We start from the raw sequence: 20,796 nt of genomic DNA on the forward strand, positions 1-20,796 counted from the left end.
TGCGGTTTCCCCAAGGCTGCTCAACACCCAAGTGGTGGAGAAAGGATCTAAACCCAAAGGATCTAAACTTAAAAATTAAGTTTTAAATTCATTAATTCCTTCTTAGTTTGGATGCCTCTCAGCAGACCCCAAGGCGAGGAACTGATTGTCAGGAGTGTAGACAGCAGAGGAATCACAGACAGAGGGTAGAGAAGCGAGGGTTGGAGAGGCAGCCATGCAGAGTGTCATCACACTGGCATCTGGGGCTCAGTGCCACAGGGAAGGTGGCAGCCAGCGTGGAACGTGCCTCAGAGGGACTCCCCCGCAGGGCCAGGGAGCTGGTGTGCTCATACCCCAAGTCCTATCGGCGAAGGTCGTGGGCTGCTCCTGAGTGACCCCAATTCCCCAGCAGCTTGGGTGAGCTGCATGGGAGCCCATGCAGGCCTGGAGGCCAAGGAAAAACCCTCCACTGGAGAAACATCAGTGCTGGCAGAGGGAAGAGCAGCCGGTGGGCATGAAAGTGGGAGGGAAGGGGCTGAGGAGGAACCAGGGCACCCACTTATTCAACAAATACTGAGGCCCTGCTGTGGGGTGGGCCTAACCTGCCAGGTTCCAGCGCCATGCTGGTAGGAGAGGCAAGTTAGTAAGAATGCCCAGAAAAAAAAAAAAACAAAAACAAAAACAAAACCATCAAGTAGGGACAAATTCAGTGAAGAAAATGAGAGAATTATGAATGGCCAATGGAAAGGCTATTTTAGAATGGATGGTCAGGAACAGCCTCTCTCAGGAGGTAATTTTCTAACTCCTAAACAAATGTGTTTCTCTCTGCCAGTGTTAACCTAACACAGACCCACTGGAAGATGCTGGATCGCCCTCAGTAGCAGCCCCAATTTCATAAATGATCACATTAAAAAGGAACAAATACACAGAGCAATTTGAATGGATATCCAGGGCATTGTGCTGAGGGAAAAAGGCAATCTCAAACAGATCATGGATGGTATGATACTATTTCTTTCTTTTTTTTTTTTTTTTTTAAGATTTATTTATTTATTTATACAAGCACTGGGTATAGTCAGAAGCGCGGGAGGGTGAGAGAATTCACCAGAGCCAGAGCGGAGAGCAGAACAGGCAGACTGACGAAGTACACTGCTGAGGGGAGCAGCGGGCGGCAGGAGAGGTCCGCGCGCCATGTGGGACCCTTGCCAGCGGCCGGGGATTGAACATGTTCTGCAGCTTCGCAACCCAGCGCTCAACCACTACGCCACCGGGAAGGCCTGGTATGATACAATTTCTATAGCATTCTTGAAGTGACAGAAAGTATAGACGACAGATGAGAGGTGTTGAGTGTAGGGACATGTGTGGGGAGGTACTTTGTGTTGATGTAACTCTTCTGTATCTCGATGGACTTGTGGTTACAGGAATCTACACAGGATGAAACTGCAGATACTTATATTTACACACACACCAATGAGTTGATGGTCTGCATATTAAATTAATGTCAGTTTCCTGAATTTGATGATGGACTATGGTTACTTAGGATCTTACCACTGGGCAAAGACACATGGGATCTCTTTGTACTTAAAAAAAAAATTTGAGAAATAATTTGCATCTCTAAAAAAGAAATCACCATTTTAGAGCCCAGAGGTGGGAATAGGAGGCAGGTCAGAGGAGCAGAAGAGGGGCTGGGGCTGTTGGCACCCTGTGTGTGAGTCAGGGGGTAAGAAATGGGCAGAGAGGGAGCCTCCCAGGCCATGACAGTTCCTCTGATTTTATTTCTAAGTGCAATACAAAGTCATGGCAGGAGATTTAAGTGGGGGTAGTGGGGGTGGCGGGAGTACAAATTGGTATTTTTCAAAAGATCACTTTGGATACAGAGTAGACGATAGAGTGGATGGGGCAAGAACAGAAGGACATGAGGTAGGAAGCCATTGAACAATGAGGAGGAAGGGTCGATCAGACTTGGGAGGTATAGTGGAGAGAGAAGGGCCCAGGGGCCAGGTTCTGTGTTGGAGGTGGAGGACTTGCTGGTGTGCAGGAAGCTGGTGGGAAGGGGTGGGGCAAGCAAAGGAGACTTGATGTAACTGGCAGCCAAGCAAAGGAATATTAGAGAAGGAAGAGATGTGGTGTGGATAGGGAACTCGAGGCTGAGGTTTAGGATCTCTGGCGTTTGAGATGTCCAGTCGCATCTAAGGAGAAATGTCAGGCAGGAAGAATTGACATTCAAGCCAGGAACTCAGAGAAGCGGGCAGGGTTGAGCATATAAATGTGGAATCATCTTGAAGCCACAGACCTGGACAGAGCCAGTAAGAGAGATGGTGCAGGCACCGAAGGGAGGAGGGCGTGCCCTGAGTCTGGGATGCTCCCACATCTCTGGCATGCCAAGTCACCTCCACTGAGCAACTTCAGTGACCATCACAGCTCTCAGCTGGCTCCACCTCACCATGGCTGTGTGGCCTGCGTTTCTCCACAACTTGGTTTTTACAAAATGTGATGAGTCGCCCCAAGGTTCTCTGGAAGATTAAATGTGGGATGTCTGAGGCTCTGGCTGGCTCACTGTGCTTTAACAAATCCCATGCCATCGGGTGGTTCTGAGAGGCCACACATTGTTCTGGCAGCCCCAGGTCTGGCACATGTGCTGGCTATTAGGGACACCCCATACCAGGGCACCAGGGGGAATCCAGCCGACTCACTGCTGGGCCCAGAACCCCACGGCCCAAGATGAAACCGCTGCCTCATGTTCCAACCCCAAATCTACCAAAACCAAAGCCATCACTGCTATCACACGGCCAAGCTCATCAGCCTCTGCTAAACAGGAAAGAGAGAGTAATCATCAGAATTGGTCCCCTCAAATTCAATGATGCTTTTTATTGCCCCTGGTATGCTGTGTGCTGTGTAATAGGCTTCCAAAATGCCACCATTCAAGGAGGACGGGAAGGGGTGGCCAGGGCTGGTCCAGCCCCAGCAGCACATGGGGCGCACACAGACTCAAGCAGGAGACAGAGCAGGGACACCCAAGGCCTGACCATCCAGGGCTGTGACCTACAGGACCCGTTACTTTCAAGGTCTGCGATTGCAGAGATGCTGGTTTTTAAGAGGCTCAGACACCACTCAGTCAACACTGCCGGGTGTCACTTCTCTGTGCTCTAGCATCAATCCCACCTTCCTTTCAGGGACAACCCTGAATTTCTTCAGGGAGGATTCCCTCCCGGCCTCTCTGGGACATCTTGGTATAATTGGTACCAGGGTACCCAGCCCTCCTGGCCAGGCTGGTCTATGTCCTGGGACCAGCTATTTTCCGTGGGAAAAAGGGATGAGAAGTAATTAGCCAATTAACTAACAAACAAACACCGCCCCTTCCCTCCAAAACACAAAACCCTTGTGTTCAAGCACTCAGGATGCCACCTAGATCTCAGCACAACCGGGGGGCCCGTCCTGTGCTGCTGGGGTGACAGTTTGCATACCAGCATCTCAAAACTTGAACACACTTCTTTGAACAAATTTGCAAAAAGCTAAGTCAGACTCCATTTCTATTGTTGCCCAAGTAAGAATCATTATGGATTATCCACACTTCCTCCCACCCCCCTTTTATAAAAGGGGCAGAAACACTGACACTCAGAGAAAGCAGGTAAGTTGCTTGAAGGCTACGGAGTCCAGGCCAGAACCTGGGTTTCCAGAACTGGGAATTTCAGAGCCTCCCTTCCTTCGTTCCTTTTCCTCAAAGTGGGAAATCGAGCTACTTCTTAGTGGCGTTCATACCACTGATAATTATAGCAATGGAAACCAACAGCTGACATTTGCTAGCCCTTGGGAAGAGCAGGCACAGTGCTAAGCTCCTTATGTCTACACTTGCTCCTTATAACATCCCATCAAGGTACGTATCATTATTATCTCCATTTTACAGATGAATCTAAGGCACAGGTGAGAGGGGTTGCCTCTGGTAATGAGCTGGGAACCCACCTGCCCAAATGGATGGCTGTGGAAGATGCCTTTATTCTCCCGCCTGCACCTGCACCCTTATGGATTTAGAGGGCAGAGGAGATGCATGAATATGAGGCTGAGACTTACTCCAGTGTCCCTGCACTTACCGCTAAGTTCCTGTTGACCAGGTGGCCCAGGTCCCCAGGCATGGCTGTGCTCCGGATGTCCACATCATGAGGTGACACGTAAAGCTTTGTGTCATTCAGGTCGAAGAACTCGACCTCCGTGAGACCCACCCATGATGCGTTGCCCCAGTTGGATAAGATTTCCATGGTCACGTAGACAGTGTCTTTGGCCTCTTCTGCTTTCCTTCTTGATTTGCCCTTAACAAAGAGAACAATACTGTCAATACATGACAGGTGGAATTCAGCTCTACCGCTAAACAACCTCTTTAATCACTACAGCCTCGGTGTCCCATCTTTACAATGAGGATAAGAAAAGCAGTCACTGCACAAGCCTATATTCAATTTAACAATTAAAAACCCCCCAAATAACCCAATGAAAACATGCTCAGCATCACATTTAATAAAGAAGTTGCAGGTCAAAACCACAATGAGATATCACCTCACAGCAGTGAGAATATTAAAAAGACCCCCAACAAAAAGTACTTGGGAGGATGCAGAAAAAGAGGAGCCCATTACACTGCTGGGGGGAATGTGAGCTGGTGCGGCCATTTTGGAAAGCGATTTGGATTTACCTTAAAAATGGAAATACTGGGGCCTCCCCGGTGGCGCATGGGTTGAGCGCTGGGTTGCGAAGCTGCCCGCAGCCTGTGCAGTGCCAGTTTGATCTCCGGCTGCTCCCCGGCCACCGGAGGAGGGTCCCACATGGCGCACAGACCTCTCCTGCCGCCCGCTGCTCCCCTCAGCAGTGTACTTCGGTCCTTCTGCCTGCTCTGCTCCCTGCACTGGCTCTGGTGAATTCTCTCACCCTCCCACGCTTCTGACTGTACCCAGTGCTTGTATAAATAAATAAATAAATAAATATTTTAAAAAAATGGAAATACTGTGTGACTCAGCAATTCCACCCTTGGGCATAAATCCAAAGAACATGAAACCATCAACTCAAAACTTATAAGTTCTACAATGTTTACTGCAGCATATTTACAGTAGCCAGGCATGGAAGCAATCTGATAGAGGACTGGATTAAGAAGATGGGATCTAGGCTTAGAGCTATCACTGCTATGGCCTGAGCTCAATCCCTGTCCAGGGAGCAGACAAGGTGCAGCAGACCTGTCCTGTCTCGCCCACTGCTCCCCTCAGCAGTGTACTTCAGTCAATCTGCCTGTTCTGCTGCCCACTCTGTCTCTGGTGAATCCTTACCCCTATACCTCCAACATGCACCCCAGTTCTTCTACGCAGAAATAAAAAAAAGAAGATGGGGTCCATCCAAACATGAAATATTATTCATTTATAAGGAAATGTTGTCTTTATGCAATATAGGAGGAGTTCAAGGGGACTATATATAATAAAGCAAGTCAGAATGACAAACACTGGATGTCTACATTGCAGACGATTCAACAAAGGAAAAAACTTATTAATAACTAGCAGATGCTAATAAAGGAAGTAAGCCTTCTGAGGTTCAATGCGAAGGGGGAGAAAGAAAGGGTCAAAGTAGTGTGAAAGATGGCAGTGGAAGAGAACCAAGAAAGCAAAAAACAAAAAAAAAGCACAAGCGAGAAATTTCATTCAGATGATATAAACAAAGCAAAGCGCCCACTGCGCAGGGTCATTATGAAGATTAAATGAGCTGTTATTTGCAAAGCATTTAAAATATAGTCTGTATTTTCTATAAGAGCATGCAAATAAAAAAATGTCTAGAAGACATCAGGTTCTGTCTGGACATCACACACATTTGTCCCTAACCACCCCGTGTCTGTGTCATGCAGGGGTGCCACGGCTTCTGCGAATCAGACAGGTGTTATGGGCTGATTGTGTCCCCCGCCCCCAAATTCAGATGCTGAGGGCCTGACCCTGGCACCTTGGCATAGGACTCTACACAGAAAGAAGGCCTTTAAAGAGTCTCTTAAGTTAAAATGAGGCCAGGCCTCCCCTGTGGCGCAGCGGTTGAGCGCTGGGTTGCGAAGCTGCCCGCAGCCTCTGCAGCACCAGTTCGATCCCCGGCTGCTCCCCGGCCACCAGAGGAGGGTCCCACATGGTGCGCAGACCTCTCCTGCCACGCCCGCTGCTCCTCTCAGCAGTGTGCTTCGGTCCTGCTGCCTGCTCTGCTCCCCGCTCTGGCTCTGGTGAATTCTCTCACCCTCCTGCGCTTCTGACTGTACCCAGTGCTTGTATAAATAAATAAATATTAAAAAAAAAAAAAAAAAGACTGACAGGCTGCCTGTGAGGCCTCTTCAGGCTTGCCTGTGTTTAAAAAAAAAAAGTTAAAATGAGGCCATCAGGGTGGGCCCTAGCCCAACTTGACTAATGTCCTCATCAGATGGAATGTGGACCCTAAGATAGAGACCAGGGATACACATGGCAGAGAAAGGCCATGTGAGGACACCGTGAGAAGGCAGACGGCTGCAGGCTGAGGGGAGAGGTCTCCCGAGAAATCAGACCTGCTGACACCTTACTCTTAGAAGTTTAGCTTCCAGAACTGAGAAAAGAAATCTCTGTCCTAGCCTGGGGGACTTTGTGGTGGCAGCTGGGTAATACAGTAGGTATCAGAGGGCCTAGGGTGAGTGGCTTCACATCCTTTGGCCTGGTGGGGGACATGGGGTGCCAGCCTCCCTGGGAGTCAGGGTGTATGCCATCGAGAAACGGTCCCACTGTGGAATGGCTTCCTGAGGCCCCCTCGGGCCCCAAATGCAGTAGTACTGGTCGCCACGGATCAGCCTCTCATAAAATGGTGCATTCCCTGCGTGCACACGCCCTCTGTTAATTAGCGCTGGTAATCGGCAATGGTTCTGTAAGCAGGGAGCTGAGCAAATGAACAGCAACTGTTCCCTACTTATTTTTTTAATTAATAGCCAGTGAGACGTGCTATCGCTCTTGGCATGTGTTGGACGTGCCCTGATTGCCTTGTGATTAGGATGGGGAGGGAGGCAGGGAGGTCAGCGCATAGCTCCCAGAAGGAATACGTTTCTTTATTAGCTTGGCCCCAGCCCCTGCAGTTTCTTCCTCTGCTGCAAAGTACAGGGTGGGGATGGGGGGGTTACTGTGGGGGCCCTGGTCAAGGCCTCCCTTGCCCTGGGCCTGAGTCCTAAGTCTTGCAGGACCATGATAAACCTAAACTGGCTCCTGAGGGGGATTGGGAGGTTAATGAATATGAGCTTAGGGAGCAATTTCCACTGTCAGATGAGCGGTCTGGGAGGCCTGAGAAAGCCGAGCTCTTGGCCTTGGCCTTTGGAGGCCAGAGGGGCGCCAATCCGCACCCAGTGGCGATGCTGGTCTTGCACCCAGGGCAATCTAAAATGTGCAAATTTCTACAGCTGCGATTCCAAAGGAGGAAGCTGAAGGGTCTATTAGTCCAGGAAGTGTCACAGCTTCCCAGTGCTGTGACCCCAGGGCGACTCCTGCTTTTGAATTGCTTGACTCAGGATCTCTCCTCTGAGGGGCTCGCAGGCAAACACTGGTTGGGAAGTGCCTGAATCCCGGCACTTGCTGCCCAGCACACCCCTTCGCCCCCCACCACCTGACTCTCCATTGGGAAAGTCACCCTCCTCTTTTCTCAGCCAGGAGATTGCCCACCCCGAGGAGGAGCTGACTAGCCCAAGGAATCAGCATGTCCTGTCCCCTCAGATCTGTGCTGGTGGCTTTGCTGAAGTCTAGTCAGCCAGGGACAAACACCAGCCTCTGCTCCCTGGTGGAGGTGGAAGTGGGAGCTATTGAGCTTCTGGATGGCAGACTGGTTTTCTCCTGACTGTGAGGTCTGAGGGTGAGCGGTGGGAGCTACTCCAGCGGGTGAGGGCTCACGGGGAGCAGCGCTGCAGCTGGACACTGAGGTGAGGGAGGAGCTCAGGGGTGCCCCGACACGGCAGAGGCTGAGAAGAAAAAAATGTGAGCTGCTGCTCAAGCCCCGTGGGGCCCAACTGTGGCATTGATGACAAGAATCTATCATATTTCTTCTCTGAGTTGTCTCAGTCAGTTTGCCTTGGGTTTTCTGTCACCTACAACAAAGAGACTTGATCAAACCAGGCTCTTTTTAATGTGGCCGAAGTTTCACCACACTTAAGAATCTTCACAGCTCAGAAAGCAACTGTTCCAGGCAGGGGAGAACAAAGCTTTGATTTTTCTAGATGCCAAACCGATGTTTCTAGATGTTTAACCGATATGTGCTGGTTCCTCCTGGCCAGGCGCTCAGTCCACCCTGCTGGGCCTTGACGGTGCCAGCCTCACCACAGCCGGGGGCTGCGGGCCACTGACCCAAGTCAACAGCCACTCCTAGGCCAGAGAGCTCAGAAGGCTCGTCTGAGGTCGCGTGACCTCTAAGTCAAGGTGCCAGGATCAAAGCCAGGGCTCTAGTCGAGACTGGGGGGGGGGGGGGGCTTCATGTTAGGTCCTTGACTGACCAGTTGTGAGATTGGGGACCACAGAACCAAGTGACTAGAAACAGGCTTGGGTAAAGGAAGGCGTGAGAAGGACATGCCTTGCCAGTATTAGAGGCCCTCATGCCTCAAAAACAATCTGTTAACTCAGACATCAAATAGGATTCACATCTTTTGACATAAGAGAAAAAAGAAGCCCCTCCCCCGGTCCTTCTCCTGGGATGCCGCCCCCTTGCAGGCTGCATCCCAGCCCCATCGACACACTCAGGCAGACGCCGGCACAGTCCCAGCAACCCCCTCGGATCCCACAAAGACGAGGATCACCTTTTGCAGTTAACTTTCTATCCTGAACATTTTCTATTTGCCTGATCTCCATAACCGCCATTTCCATTACCACCGCCTATGCTGATGCATCATACTTTCCTAATTAACTCCACTACTATCTTGCTTCTGTTTTTCTTTCATCATTTCCCCCTACTTCCAATAATCCTGCAACAGACATCTTTGTCTGTAGCTTTGTATTTCTGTGGGGTGATTTCCTTAGGGTCAGAAATAGGGTTGGAGGGTGACGACATAGGATTCCACCTTTTTGCTTTTTAAGAATGTGCCAGCGTATGATGCCGGCAGCCGGGGCGTCTGCCAGCTTTGCTAGAGCTGCCAGTATTAGAGGCTATCATCAAAAATAATTTGTTAAATCAGACATCAAATAGGACATTAAGATTGTTCTAATTTGCATTTCTTGATTACCAGCAATGTTGGACATTTTCCTATGGGCTTCTGCGCTATTTATAGTTCTTCTTGTGTGGACAGGCTTCTCACTGCTGAAACTCCTTGTGCTGGGAGGAAGGCAGAGGGAGACGTGGGTAGCGGGATGCTAAATTTACGATCCCAACTGAATGGAAATGATTGTACCCAGGGGGCCTTCCTCCTTCGGCTTCGGGCGGGGACACTGAACACAACTGGATACCCCTGTAAGTCTAGGTTCTTACCTCAGGGTCTCTCACTTGCTCCTCAGTTGGTGAAACAACCCGGCTGAGATGGGCAGAGTCACTTTCGAGGGCCTGGAGGACTTTCAGAAGCTTCTGCTGTTGTCTGAAATGTGATTTTGCTTTAGCAAACAGGTATAACAAATGTGACACAGAAGAGAATATTCCTGCCCAGGGTGCACACGCTGCCTGCAGAGCCAAGGTGCACCCAGCTGTTTCTCTCCCTTTATAAATAACTGTACAATTAGTGACAGAAAGGCAGAGACAAGGAGAAACAACTGCTTGGGGCAAGATGGCCAGCCGTCCTCCTAAGCTGCCTGGTGACCTGTAAGAGCCCAGAGCAGCGATCGGCAAAGCACAGCTGGCAGGTCAAATGCAGCCCACGGCCTGTTTCTGCGTGTGGCCTTTAAAACAAATGAGAAATGAACCAAAAGTGAAAAGCCTGAAGTATTTACTATCTGGCGCTGGGCTGGAAAAGTTTGCCACCTCTGGTCTGGAGACTGCTCTGCTCTCTTGTGCTGGAGAACACAGCATTCCAAACCCAGCAGTGTCATCTGCAAATGCACCCCTTATGTGCCATTTAAGGCTGAGCTCCCCAGACTTGGGGTCACAAGGTTCCTGATGAAGAGAGAATTATCGGGTGATGTGTATGTGGCAGGAATAAAATGATACCAGAAATAAAACAGCCTCTTGGTCCAGCCCTTTCACCTACAGGGAAATGATCACGCTGGAAGACAGCCACGGAGTCTAGTCTGGGGTCTGCAGACACCAGAAGAAATGGCTAGCACTGCCTTTAACATATTCAGAGTTTTCCTACAAATTGTGAGCAGGAAACCACCTCTGGGTGAATACACACCTGGAGTGCTCGGCTAGGGAATCCCTCATGCCCGGCGCGGTGACCAGTGTGCCGGCTGGGTTTTGGCCCCTCTCATCCTGGATGGTCCAGGACTGCCCAGGTCCGCACGGTGGCGGGGGTGTGCGGCTGTGGGCTATCCTGGCCCGGAAACCACAGGTGCCATCTAGCGCATGAGATCAATTTTGCCTGAAGACTCGAGGCAGCCTTTATTTTGATGATAAAACCTGACAGTCCTAATAATGGTGCTACATGTTCACAGAACAGAACACTGCATTGGAACAACTCTTAATAGAGAAAAGAAGGTTCAAAGGATGGTGCTTTGGGCCCCCTCCCAGGCTGGCTGGGAACAAGTTCACCGTCAAGCACTGCACAGATGCTTTGGTAGAAACCTTTGAAAAGGTTGGAGTTTTACACAGGTTGGAATCAACTGAACAAGCAAAGAGACATTTGCCTGAAAGAAATCAAGTCAATTTTGTCCTTTAGGGCTGGAGGGAAGGCAGGGAGGGCCCAGGTTAAGGGAGCAGTTTAAAGTGGCCTGGAATAACCTGGGAAGAGCAAAGCCAACCTTCCTTTAATACAACCCTCATGGCTGCATGGACCTAGGTTTCTGGTTTCTGTATTGCGGCTGCCAGGCCAAGTACCTGCTTCCCAAAAGGCTGATTCTGTCAATGGCCTCGCTGACCGCTCTGGCGCCCCCTGCTGCCCTGGCCGGCTCCTGCGTGCTGGTCAACGTGGTGACAGGAAGCTGCTGAGGATGAGAACGCTTGTTACACGGATGCCCGAGGTGACACCCCTGGTCACCCAGACCCAGCAGAGATATGGCCAAAGGGACATACTTCTCAGACCTTCAGGGAGGAGGGACGTGAGTGGCCTGCCTGCACGGGGGCTGATCAGCTCTAGAACCTCTCACCCAGTCTTTGCAAAAAGCCAGGGACCTCAGTTTCTCATGGTCTAGGAGGCCCAAGGAAAGCAATTGCCTAAGGCAGCTATTGAAAGATTTTCCTTCCTCATAATCCCTCCCATCTCAACTGAACCCCTGTTCTGTTTGCTACAAAATAACAGGACTCTGTGGAGAATTCCAGAAATGGCACTGGACCCCTTGAACCCGCTCAGCCTTTCCCCCTTCCTTTCACTTATCACCTAAACAGAAAAGGGCCCTGCTCTCGATCTGCAAATGATTTTAGTCATGGGAAGCTCAGTCAGGGGTCAGCGGGTGGGCAATTTCGCAGGTCTCTTAGAAATATTGGTGGGCAACAGTTTAAGAGGATTGGGAGTAATAGAACCATAGGAGCAATACAAAAAGAAAATCATTACAGTGCCCTGGGGTGCCGCCCGGCCCGCTACTCATCCATGGGGGCCGGCTCCTCCCCTCCCCTCACGCCCTCCCCCACTGCACCCCAGCTCTCCCCTCCCTGTGGCTCCCCATCGGTCAGGTTTCAAGCTGGGCTTATTCCCATCTCTGAGCTTCACCCTGTTCCATCCACCTGGAATGCTGTTCTCTGTTGCCAGCTGACTCCTTAACAAGCAGGTACCAGCTCAAATAGGATACCCTCTGAGGGGCCTCCTCTACCAGTTGGAGGCACACTCTGGCCCAATGGCAGCTTTCACTGTTCTCTCTCTGAAGCCACCTTGTTTGTTTATGGCTTTGCTTGTCTGAGAGCTCCATGCGCCCAGGGGCTGCTCGGCTCTAGACCCCATGCCCTGAGCATGGACCTGGCACCGCCTAGCAAAGACACTCCTGGGGCTTTTATTGGCCTTGTGTCTGTATTTGTGGGGGCAGTCTTCGCTGATCCGGGCAGACAGAGATATCATCACTTATTCAGTCTGCTAAGATCCATCTCTACGTTGTCAGGAAACAGAGACAGTCTAATTCCATGACAAGGAATTAGAGTCAGCAGGCCTGGGTGAGTCCTGGCTTCCTCTGTAACCTTGGGCAAGTCATTCTAGCCAGTGTCTCCCCAGTAGGGAGCACAGGGGGGCCTGCTGGGACCAGGGACTGTGTGGGGACAGCCCTCTGGAGATCTCTGGGTGCTGTGGAAATGGGCTTGGTTGATCCCCTCAGGCCCTCACTGACCTCAGGGGCCTCTCCCTTCTCCTTGGGCAGACTGCTCCACGGCCTGGCTGGGAGCTCCTCCAAGTCCTGGAATGATGTAATCACACGACCTGAGGTCAGAACAAAGCCATCTCCTACCCACCAACAGATGAGGGTTCAGAGGGGCAGGGGGCATCTTGAGATACCAATGTCATGGGCAAAGGACAGAGCTCCAGGAAATCAGACAACAGGCTTGCTCGATGAAAGCCCCCAGGGGCATCCCACCACAGAAGCGGGGCGCAGCGGATGGGGAGGAGCTGCCCCCTTCACTTCCCAAGACATGACCTGAGCAGGCCACATTGTTGCTCGGTGCCAGAGACCACATCTGTAAATGGGGTGATGAAACCAGTCCAGCTTGTTTCAGGGTTGCAATGAGCACCAAGGAGGAGCTGAGACAAAGGGTTTCGATAGGTGGTTCAGGGAGCATGCTCTTGAGAAGGGACGTGGACACTGACCTTCGTCCTAGGGTTCTAGCTCCCCAAAGGCCCCTACTCCACACTGTCTTTTATTCTTTTGTCTGTTGCTCCAAGTCAAAGGCAGCAGCACAAACCCAAATACCTGGAAGGCCTCGGAGGCTTCCTGAACAGGTAACACCGATGAGGGGCCAGGCAGTAGGGAGTGGTGAGGACTGCGGAGGGCCAAGGGGCTTATGAGCTGGGGAATGAGATCTTTCCAGAGAAGCTAGAGCTTGTTGGTTACCCCATACTTTCTCTGACCCATCTAAAGTATCCAGGGCTTTCAGGGAAAACCCAGCCTAGAAGCAAATCCAATGTCCCACTTAGGCTTTCTGGAAGAATGTGAACGTGGGCAGGTTGGTGAGCGACTGCGTGAAGCAGTGGACAGGCAGGTTGGTTTGAGTCAAGGATACCGCAAGGCCTGTCTCTCCTTACCATGCTGCTCAGACATGGCCTGGTCCCTGAGTAGCCCAAACCCCCTCAGTCCTGTCCCTCTGCTGTGAACACACCTGTGCTGGCAGTGAGCTGGCAGGGGGCTCAGCCTTTCTGCTGAGCATCGCCCTCTGCAGAGCTTCGTTCTCCACCCGGATGGCTTGGAGCACTGCCGTGGCGTCTTCTTCTCGGTCCTCAGTCTCTAGCATGGGTTTTCGGGTTGCTGACAGGGGTCTCTCTCTTCGGCTGCCAGGTCCTGGGGGCAGAAAATAGGGGGTGCTCCTTTAGATTGCATTCTCCAAGTGCAGTTCAAAATCAATTAGACCCAAATGGAGCTACATTCTATAAAACAACTGGTCTGCACTTTCCAAAAATGTCAAGGTCATTCAAGACAAAGCAAGCCAGGGAAGCCTTCCAGATTAAAGGAGGCTGGGTAGACAGAGCAACTGAATGCAGCGGTGATCTTGGGACTGGCTCTGGGTGGGCCAGCATCGCTGTAGAGCACACTTTATAGCAAGTGAGGGTGGCATAGATAATAGTATTGTATTAATGCTAAATATGTTGAAATTTATAGCGTAAGTGCACTGTGGTAATAATGTGAAAGAAACACCCTCAATCTCAGGAAAGACACAATGCAATATTTGGGGTAAAGGGTATAATGTCTGCAACTTAATCTCGAGTGACAAGATGCATGTATTTAAACTTGAAGTTGTATCTAATTAAAAGTCATAAAAACAATTTCACCCTCTAACAAAGTATCCCTAAGGCATAATATAGAATATCATGAAGGAAAGATGGGTGTTCTGGAGTACTTTTAGTTTATTCAGTTTTCTTTTTTCCGGGGTAACAAGAAGTGCAAAGAGATGACACCTCAATTTAAGAGGTGCTGCCGAGCTGTTTCTGGGGACAGAAAAGGAAGGAGATGCTTGAAAGAGGCCCCTGGCTTCTGTGCTCCTAGGAAAATAAGCACTGCAACATTGCAGTTGATTCTGGGCAATGAATGGAAACTTAATTTTATAAACTATAAAGTGACATGCAAAAGCACCCAACAAGACTGGTTGAATAAATGATGATATATCCACCCAGTACTACGCAGCTGTACAAAGTAAAGCATACTGACAGATTAAATGATACGGTGACCTGAATTGGCTTCCCAATTATCTGGGGAGAGGGTGGGGGTATGGATGAAGTGAAATGGGTCATCAAGTGACTATGGTCAAGGCCAGGTAATGGACAAATGGGGGTCACTAACACCCTCTCCATTACTTATGCTTGGGTTCTTTCCATATTAAAAAAAAAAAAAAAAACTCCATTTAAAGTAGAACTGCTCAAAATGTTTCTGTTGGGATGTTGACAAAGGTTTTTACCTATAGAATTTCATCCCCTCTGAAAATATTTAGTGAGTGTCCCAGGCTGTCTGGGCACTGGGGACACAGCAGTGATCAGCTAGATCAAGACCCCTGCCCTCGTGGAGACAGACGAGAAGCGAGAGAAATAGCAGCAAGTATCGGGTGCTGGACAGCAGGGAGCGATGTAGAAAAGGAAGAGCAGGAGCCAGGGCATGTGGGGTGGGCACTCAGAGTGCAGGGAAGCATGGCCCTGGCCCGTGCAAGGAGGGGGTGCAGGGAGTCCATCTGGGCAGCCGAGGGCCAGGCTGAGGCAGAGTGAGCATGGTCACAGCTGGAGAGGAGGGGGGGTGGGGGGCAGGTCGTTCAGAGCCTCGGAAGTCCACATGAGATGGGGACTGCCCCAGGTGCTGAGTGGAGAACAGACAGAAGGGAGGTCAGGAGCGTGGCAGTCATGCAGGTGGGAGGCAGGGCCCGTCAGACGCCGCATCCATGTGACAAGCGCGCCAAGAGGCCTTCCTGACAGCGGATGTGGGGCAAAAGAAGGAGAAGAGCTAAGAATGAGGCCCAGGTTTGGGCCTGAGGAAGTGGACAGTGAAGGTGCTGTCAGTTGAGCTGAGATGGTTGTGGGGAGAGCAGGTTGGGAAGGGCAGTGCCCCAGGGCTCTGTGACACAGGCCGGGTCAGGGGGTGATGTCAGCCTCTGAGCAGAGTTGCGAATTGGCACCTACACTCGAGTCTGGAGTAAGGGAGAGATGCCTGAGCTGAGATGCGACGCTGACACAGGAGCAAAGCACGTCGTTTACCAGCAACGCAAAGATCGAGCCACAGACTGGCTGGAACGCATGGGTTCTCTCTCTGCCTATCTGGTGGCAGCGCCTGCCTCTCCTGCTGCATTCCTGTGAGAATGTGACGTCTGTGCGAGAGCTGCAGCAGCCACACCAAGAACTGCCCTGGCAGGAGGCGAGGAAACGCACGGAAGCTCCCTTGGACTGTATAGTCAGGACCGGGTGGACAGAGGCTGTGAGTTTTAACAGAGGCCAGGGGCTGAAATGAGGGAACACCCATTTACAGCAGGCACCCAGGAGAGGAGCTGTGCTTGTGAATGTCCCTGGGGCCAGGGGCAGGGCCTCCACGTGAGACTGAATGTGGGGGACTGAGTCCCACTGAAGAAGGAGCTAAGGACCAGCCCCAGCCACCACCTGCCACCCCAGACTGGGCTCCGAGACAAGCAAGGATCTGACATTGATGTGAAATCGCCTGAATTTTATTTGCTCATGACATATTCTGGTTTTTAAGAAATGCTGTTGGGCCTCCCCAGTGGCGCAGCGGTTGAGCGCTGGGTTGCAAAGCTGCCCGCAGCCTCTGCAGCGCCGGTTCGATCCCCGGCCACCAGGCGAGGGTCCCACATGGCGCAGACCTCTCCTGCCGCCTGGTGCTCCCCTCAGCAGTGTACTTCGGTCCTTCTGCCTGCTCTGCTCCCCGCTCTGGCTCTGGTGAATTCTCTCACCCTCCCGCGCTTCTGACTGTACCCAGTGCTTGTATAAATAAATTAATTTTTAAAAAAAGGAAAAGAAACGCTGTGAAGGCCCAGAGTCCAAGGGCTGGTCTTGCAGACCTCGGCAAGTTCACTTCCCCAGAGGTGAAGGTGGGAAGTTCAGCCCAGCCATCAGCAGCAAGGGTCCTTTTCTGACTTCACTGGGCTGTCTCTCGCTGCTGCACCGATGCTGCTCCCAGGCACAGAAAAATAAGGAGCTGCTGAAAATGGGATGGGGCTTTGCTTGCCCTGTCAAGGCAGCTTTCGCCTTCCTTATTTGCCTTTCTAATCAGTGACTTGGCCGCCTCTGCAGCTGGAGGGATGAGAAGGCCCAGCAAACATTGGCAGAGGAAGGGAGGCTCAGAAGATGCTGTTCAACGAGCGGATGGGGGTACGATTCTTACTGTTAGGGAAACTCAAGGGGGCTAAAGGGGGCGAGAGGGCCATAGTAGAGTCCCTGAAATCACAGGGAGGACAGGAGAAGAGAAGCAAAGGAAGCTAAAGGACGTGGCCCTGCTCCCCTGGGCCAGTAGGGAGACCCTGGAGCGCCAGGGTGAAGGTCCTCGAGCCGCAGTGAGGTGGGTGTCTGAGCTTCATGACAGTGTTGATTGGGTACAGGAACACAGAGGTGGGTGGGACATACCTCACGTAGAGCAAAGATAGGCACAGACTAGGCAGGTGGTGAGTGCCAGGAAGCAAAGCAAACCAGGGTAAAGGCTAGAGGGGCAATGGATGGTTGGGGAGGGGGGTACTCTATATGAGACACATGGTCAAGGAAGGTGACATCTGAGCAAGGCCTGCAGGTGAGCCTTGTGGACACCCATATGGGGAGCTGTTTCTGGCCAAGGAAGCAGCAGGTGCTAAGGCCCTGAGGTGGGTGGAGCTGGCACAGGGAGGAACTGCTTGCAAGAGGGACTGGAGTGTGGCAGTGAGGGCAGCAAGGTCTCTCCTTACAGGCCCTGTGCTACTTCAGGACACCGTGCCCACCTTGTTTACTGTTATACCCCTGGCACCTGGCATTATAATTTCTGTCAAAAGAATGGATGGAAAGTGATTTCAACTCTAAACCCTATCAATCTCAGTAAAGCAAATCGTTTCCTCCACCGTCTGCAGTAAACCAGAGCTGAAAAATTCAGACCCCCTTCAGATCCTCGAGGTGACTCTATAAATAAAGGGCCAAGATGGGGGGTAATTCACTAGCACCTGCTGAGGGTAGGCTTGGGCAGCGCCAGGACAAGCAGAACCTGAAACCCATGAACTCCCTTAGTTGTCTCTTGCTCCCGCCAAGGGAGCTCAGTGCTTGGGGCCAGGTGGCTCTGACCTTGGCCCAGGAAGCCTGGTGCTCACCTTTTTCTGGATAAAGATATTCAGGAGGGCATTTTCTTCGAGTGGGGCCCAAGTGCTGTCTGTGCAAACCCTCTTGCCCCATGGCTCTTTCACTTGGGAGGCAAGCCTCCTCAGGCTACATAATCACTGGGTGCTGCCTGTGCCCTTTGAGTCAGATTATGCTAAGATGATGCTTTTAAAAATTAAATCACCCTTTCTCTGAGTGAAGGTCAACTCCGCAGCTCTGCTAAGAAAGCTTTCGCCACCCGTGGCTTCCCAGAAATGTCTGTGCACAGTGTTCTCCTGAATTACATTTCTGCTGACCGGCTCGTGTTTACTGTGCATTTCTTCACCACACTCGAGGTAACCACCTTTTAACTCTTTTTGATGCTCTCGGTGTTCACTTGGGTGAGCTGTTTGTGCACCGCTCTGGATACCCACCAGGGTGGATTTATTCTCCTCATAGATCTAGCGATGGTGGATTTATTCACACAATAAATTTGTGCCACCAGCAAAAGCCAAATGCACATTTTAATTTATCCCAAACTGCTCTTTTCTGCTTGAAAACCATCTCTCTTCTGTTAACTTCACTTTCTCTTTGCTTCACCAGAACTTGGCTTTCATCTCTCTTGCAGAGAAACAAAGAGCGTATCAATTCAGGAGATTTACCATGAATGCGACACATGTCACAGAGGAGACAGGAGGACACGGGGCTGGCAGTCGGCTCGCCAGCCAGGAGACTTGTTCCCACCCACCAGATGCCCCGTGAAATGCTCAAATTCAGTCTTGGCAGAATAACCCTGATCGCATTACCCCTCCACAAAGCAAGGAGACTTTGAGGTCACCTGGGAAACCACTGAAACGGTGAGATTAAGTCTCAGAACAAGGGTCTCTTGCAGAGATCGTAAATCAGCAGCCCACGGCCAAAACCAGCCTGCAGACGTTTGTAACTTCTACTTTTTTAAAAAAAAAAATTGGAACTTGGGGGAGAAAAAAAGAGGAAATCTGAGAACTGGGATACCTGGTGTCTTTTGAAAAACCATCCAATCTTGCACCACCCTGGGCTGGGAGTCCCATGGGGCAGGCTTAGGCTGGAGCCAGGAAGCGATGCCCCCTTCCGACAGTGCATAGGAGCTCCAGTTTCCACAGCGCACCTGCTGCTCTCTGTTGTCACCTGTCAGTCTAGAAACACTACACTGGTAGAGCAAATGGTCCAAGGAAACAGCTGATTTAAACAGCAGCTTGCAGCCTTCTTGAGTTGCCCACACTTAACCCCTAAAACCCAACGAGGTGGCAGGAAAGAGGTGCATCCTGGGACCAGGGTCTACACCTGAGTACTCCAAAGCCTCTGTCGTGCATTTCAAAATGGCTCAGCCTCCTCACGCTACATGCTCCCACTGGCGTAGGAGACTGTGACAAGCCACCCCAGCTCCTCCCACCCCTGGCCATGCCACTTTGCATTGTGATGCGGCATCTCCTGAAAAGAGGTGGGTTCTGGGCCAACAGTCATTAGCAATCACGACAGAGCAGTGTCTCCACAAAGCGCCTATATTTAGGAGCTAATCTCCTCTTGCTGCCCCGAGACCACCCCCAGCTGAATAATGAGCTGTCCCCTCGGGCCATTGGCCCTGCATGACTTTGAGTGGTGCTGTCCAAGGCCACCCAGCCCATCTGTGCCATCCTCACTACACAAGGGGATGCCAGGCCACCTCAAGACTCATGAGCAACATTAAAAAGGTCAATATTTCACTACATTTGGGTGGGCTGTTAGGCAACACGAGATGGGTGACAGACATGGCTTCTCATCTGTACAGCTTGTACAGCTTGGGGTGCGCCCCAAGGGCAGGTGCTGTCTCAACCTTTATCTCTTATCCTCCTGCCACTGCCACTTAAGTCTGGGAGTGCACACGACTTCCAGGGAAGGCGCCCAGCCCTCCCCTCCCCCATCAGAAGACTAAAGGACTTCGGCGCTTTGAGAGCTTTCCTCTTGGAAGTTATGGTCCTTTCCTCTCACCTCTGAAGAATTTCTAACAAAATGCCCAGCGTGGTTCATTTTTATGTGACATGAACAGCGGTAGCTCTTGTCTTCCCAGCCACAGTGACTGCCCCATTATCTGGTTTTCCTTCAGGACCCACCCCTTGCTCATTCTTCTCAGTGGTTTGGATGGATTTGACCCTGCTTCTGGCCCAGCGTGAGCCACGGAGGAAGTGCCTCTCCCTGGAGACTGCAGACCAGATTCCTAGAGGGAGGTTCTTGGGCTCTGACAGAAAGGAGAAGTCTATTTCCTATGGGGTTGCTAGGCCAGTAAAAGGGACCCTAGAGGCGCCAGAGTCATCTCTGGACCCAGCCTGACACTACAGACCTGGCTCTCCAGGTTTGGTCCCTGTACCAGTAACTTCAGTATCACCTGGGAACTTGTAATGAATGAAAATAACTCAGGTTCCCCATTAGAGGAACTGAATTAGAAAGTCAGAAGGGGGCCAAAAATCTGTGTTTTAATTTGTGTTGCAAGTAATTGAGAGGCACTAGGCTAGAGGGAAGCAGAGCTGGTGAGATTATCAGAGCACCTGGAACCCACCATGTCTGAGGCCAAACCACTGTCCTGGACTTCCAGGTCTGTGAAGGATATTTTCCTTTATTTCGCTTGGATTTCTGTCACTTGCTATGAATAGCAAAGGTACTTAGTAATCATTAATAATGATTCTTAATGAAGAGATCATAATATGTTCTGAGGCCCTGGGCTTTAGCAGAATGGTCTTTCAGTGACAGGTTTTCCTGACAGAAGTGCTAACTGCACTTCTCTAATTCACTCATGCTGAGGGGTGTTTACTTTATTTCTATGGTAGGCCGCTTGCCTGGGCAAAGTGGTTCAGATATATCACTTCCCAAGAGCATTCTGACAACTTGGACACTAAACTTTCTGCATTAAAGATTAATGTTCTTTTACCCTTAAGAAGACAACAGGTCTCTGGAAGTTTCTAGGAAGGCTATGGGTAGAGATCAGAGTAATACAGACCTTTCATTAGCACCAGGGACAATTCCAGTGATGGAGAGGCTTAAGTTCTTGTGGAGCTGCATCATGTGCACATTTAATTGACACAAATTCAATTTTATGGGCTTGGCCAAAGAAAAAGGGGCAACGGGAGAAATAACTCTTTAAAGAGTGCAGGCAATAGGTTACATTTCTGGTAATGGCAGACTAGCTAGTCTGAACCAATGCTTCTGTGGAAGACAACTAGATAACCTGGATGAAATATTATGAAACCTGTTTGAGAAGAACAAATCTGTTTAAAGGCACAGAGAGTGATAGGGTTGTGAAG

General features: G+C 50.8%; 1 protein-coding gene across 7 annotated transcripts in view; it reads right to left on the bottom strand.

Annotated features, from left to right (window-relative positions):
* Nucleotides 1–20,796, bottom strand: part of KATNIP (katanin interacting protein) — a 152,991-nt gene that overhangs the window by 52,900 nt on the left and 79,295 nt on the right. For 4 of the 7 annotated variants that reach the window (XM_054693785.1, XM_054693780.1, XM_054693782.1 and 1 more), the window contains exons 10-14: nt 13,345–13,523; nt 12,363–12,428; nt 10,930–11,036; nt 9,436–9,538; nt 4,065–4,280 (exon numbers count right to left, since the gene is read on the bottom strand). In XM_054693785.1, coding sequence (XP_054549760.1) covers nt 4,065–4,280; nt 9,436–9,538; nt 10,930–11,036; nt 12,363–12,428; nt 13,345–13,523 — 671 coding nt within the window. The remainder of the gene's footprint in view (nt 1–4,064; nt 4,281–9,435; nt 9,539–10,929; nt 11,037–12,362; nt 12,429–13,344; nt 13,524–20,796) is intronic. The other 3 variants (XM_054693781.1, XM_054693784.1, XM_054693783.1) reach the window with 3 other exon arrangements.

The sequence above is a fragment of the Talpa occidentalis genome, unplaced genomic scaffold (assembly GCF_014898055.3).
Source record: "Talpa occidentalis isolate TD23 unplaced genomic scaffold, MPIMG_talOcc4v2.1 talOcc4.12, whole genome shotgun sequence".
NCBI classification, from domain to species: Eukaryota; Metazoa; Chordata; class Mammalia; order Eulipotyphla; family Talpidae; genus Talpa; species Talpa occidentalis.